The 3,400-nt window shown below is 36.1% G+C and overlaps 1 protein-coding gene across 1 annotated transcript in view; it reads right to left on the bottom strand.

Annotated features, from left to right (window-relative positions):
* Nucleotides 1-1,308, bottom strand: part of LOAG_17712 (serine/threonine-protein phosphatase 2B catalytic subunit 3) — a gene marked incomplete at its 5' end in the record, with an annotated part of 8,688 nt that extends 7,380 nt beyond the window's left edge. Inside the window, 3 exons of the mRNA XM_020450374.1 lie at nucleotides 327-458; nucleotides 736-857; nucleotides 1,212-1,308. Coding sequence (XP_020305960.1) covers nucleotides 327-458; nucleotides 736-857; nucleotides 1,212-1,308 — 351 coding nt within the window. The remainder of the gene's footprint in view (nucleotides 1-326; nucleotides 459-735; nucleotides 858-1,211) is intronic.
* Nucleotides 1,309-3,400: the final 2,092 nt, after the last annotated feature.

Raw genomic sequence — 3,400 nt, 5'->3', positions numbered from 1 at the left:
GCTTATCTGAACTCACTTATTAACACACAATTTGTTAACAAATTAACACTTAGGGATTAAATAAATAAAGTACGGAATATCCTAGAAATTGTAATGTATTTTGGATAATTCAAGTTAATTAATTTGTAATCTGTTAACAAATTAGAAATTAGAAAATCAGATGGCTTCATTATATGCATCAGAAATATTGTCACTATAATGAAATCTCCTTTTTATATACCGTTATTACAATGAAATCTTTTTAATTATGTTAGCATAAGTGATAGAACTAATCGAATTGCTAGACCAGAATCTTTTCTAGGAAATATTACCAAAAAATAACAAACCTCGAAAAGTTTCATTAAATCATAAAATTGTCCGTGTATATCACCACATACAGTAACCGGTGCTTCGACGTCAAGCATTGTTTTTTCCTGACGAAAAAGAGTCGTGCACTCCGAAATTATTCGCAATGCAACCTGGATAATATATTAACAGTAGTAAATCTTAAGATGAATTCTGCTGCAAACTTAGAAAACAACAATGTACTGTTTCGGATAGACCTAGCAATCCTACAGCTTAAACAAATGAAAATCATTCATCTTTGGGATTTTTGATGTCTTATTTTGTACCGCTCAAGAGACATTACATCTGTATAAATAATATACAATGAAATGGAGATAACTTGAATTAGAAATCTCAATTTACGGTTTTGAAAGCGAATGACACAAAAAATTGTGCATATGAAATGACTACTTCTTCCTGAATGCGACCTTCCTTGGTAAAATGCTCCTTCAAAATATCGGAACGTGGTTTCGATGTCCGCCTATCATAAACATCCTCCATGCTCAATTTTTCGCTAATTGGAAATTGGACGCCTGTAATGTAACAAGATATGATATTCCGAAGAAGTAAGAACCTTTCGTATGGTCGAATGACAACAAATTCCTGACGATACTTTTATATTTTATTACACGACACCCAGAAAATGACAATCCGACGAGGGCTCGTTCACTGAGAGAAATGCAAATTACGATTTTTATTTTTTACTTTTTACCAGATAAAAAAAGGACATTATATCCTGATAAATTTGTTTTTTCGGAAATTCGACTTCATCTTAGAAATACTTCCGGAAGTATCGGAATTAATTTAATTGATAAAATGTTCTGATTGGAACGCTCTGAATACGCTTTTCATCAAATAATATATACGGAGAAAACATTACAACGTACTTTTAATAGCTCGTTCCACAGTAGCCCTATTTGACGTCTTAGTACTGTTGGCGTTAACCATGGCAGCACTATCGCTGCCGGCTGAAGTTGTTGCCATTTATGTATAGCAAAAGGCACAACCTTCAATGCGTGTTTATTAGACACGCATTTAGCGCAGCGTAATTTTCAATTACTCAATGCTATGATTTTCTTGCAGTACGAACAATTCCTTTCCAATACATCCAATCTGGAACAAACTCTCGTTTTTACTGTTAACTTTAACAAAAAGTGAAGTTGTAAAGTTTTGGAGACTTTTATCTCAGAGTAGTTTGTCACGTGAAGATCGATAAGTACGCGTAACATGCAACAACTGATAAGTGATTGGAAATGAAAAATTATGACAACAATTTGCTTTCTAAATGATTCATAAACGGAAGAAATACACGCGGTATGCGATGACAGTATTCTTGGCTAATCCAGACAGACAGCCAGATATGTATGAACTTATTAGAAGCACACCACTGCGACAAGCTTTCTAAACCCTCAGTTCAAAATACTGAAGCGATGCATAACGAGAGTTTAACTGCAATGATACTTCAAATAGTATCATGCTTCTAATTAAAACAATTAATGGAAAAGGTACTGGTAAGCTATTATTCCTTTCCTCCCTTCCGTCTACCTCCTTCACTTTTTCTTTGCTAATCCTCTTCTAAAAGATTTAAGTGAAATGTAAAAAGAAGGATGTAAATTATGTTCAACTAACTAATCACCAAAAGCCTGACTGGTAATTCCTCAGTTAATTACTAAACCGTAAATACTAATTGTTCAATTAGTTACCAAATAATAAAAAATGTGACTGACGGTTTTTACAAGGTAAGTTGTTTCCTGGGAGAAGAGTACCTCAAGAAGAGTCGTATTACTTGACAGAAAAATAAACTGAAAATAAAGTGACCCAACTGTAACAGGACCACAATGATTATGACCACCGAATATCCACACAATACTTTGGTACGTCCACAGACCTTCGCAACTCGACTATAAACCTGCCATGCGGGATAACGAGGGGACTTACTTGACTGATCCCGGACGTGATAGGTATCTCACACATCAATTGTGTTGGCGTGTGTTGTTTCTGGCTTTTCATCATGAAGGCTTAGACTACTTTTCGGAATGTTCCAGGTACTCCCAATGAGTTTCATCTGTATAATCTGTATGAGTATATCAGGGTGACGTGCATAAGCTAAAATTAAGTCGACTTTAAACATCTCTTCAAATTTCCTAAGACTGATGTAGTCAACGGGAGTTTTCAAATTTTGACTGACTGGTATGAGATAATTGGGATATAGGATAACTGCGAAGGATAGTTTATTAGATAGGATATATTAGTATGCTATTAATGATTTCCTGTCCTCCCGTCTATCTATCTTTTCATCAGCAATGTTTGGTCCTTGGACAACTAGAAAACTTGATGAATGCTGGATATTAATTTCGGAATGTCCTAAAGTCACATTAAGGTAACTCTTGCCTTAAGCCAACAGAAAAACAATTTCCCTTTCATTATGGACAGATGAAGATGAATGTCGGTATTTGCAAGCGTGGGCGGCAGGAGCGTGAAGTAACTTCGTGAGACTTCTGGGAAGGCGTGTGGGTGGGTGGGTACGTTCGAATGGATAGGTGTGGATTTGCAGTGGAAGTAACTGCGAATATGAGATATATGAATGCATAGAGATGATTGTAGGTGAGGAGGGAATAAATAGAGATGCGTAATTTTACATCTTAAGCTAAGATCAGTTTTTGTAAGACTGCTTCCACCTGTCATCCTTTTTTTTCTTTCCTGTCACCTCCTCCCTCCTTCCACTCTCTCTCTTCCTTGTCTCCTCAGTTCGCATCCTTGCTTTTCTTTTTGCATCAGATAACGACGTTATCTGATGCAAAAAGAAAAGCATGCAATCATTAATGTGCACTTATATTTGCAGTGCACTATGACCCATTTTTGGAGTTGATATTTGCGGCATTTTAGCATCACCATTTTTGGCATCACCGACATTCTGGCATCAGCCACACAATGGGATTCAAATTTCCGAATCAGCTTGAAAAACCCGTAATGGTGTCATGTTCCCATCACACCGCTCACATCTGTACAACCTAGAGTTAACTGTAGGCTACAATAAGTTTATGAATAGGAGATATATTCAGATACATCTTCTGGA

The sequence above is a fragment of the Loa loa genome (genome assembly GCF_000183805.2).
Source record: "Loa loa unplaced genomic scaffold supercont3.117, whole genome shotgun sequence".
In the NCBI taxonomy this organism is placed as follows: Eukaryota; Metazoa; Nematoda; class Chromadorea; order Rhabditida; family Onchocercidae; genus Loa; species Loa loa.
Note: the sequence above shows the minus strand (reverse complement) of the source record. Positions and strands in the feature narration are given on the sequence as shown.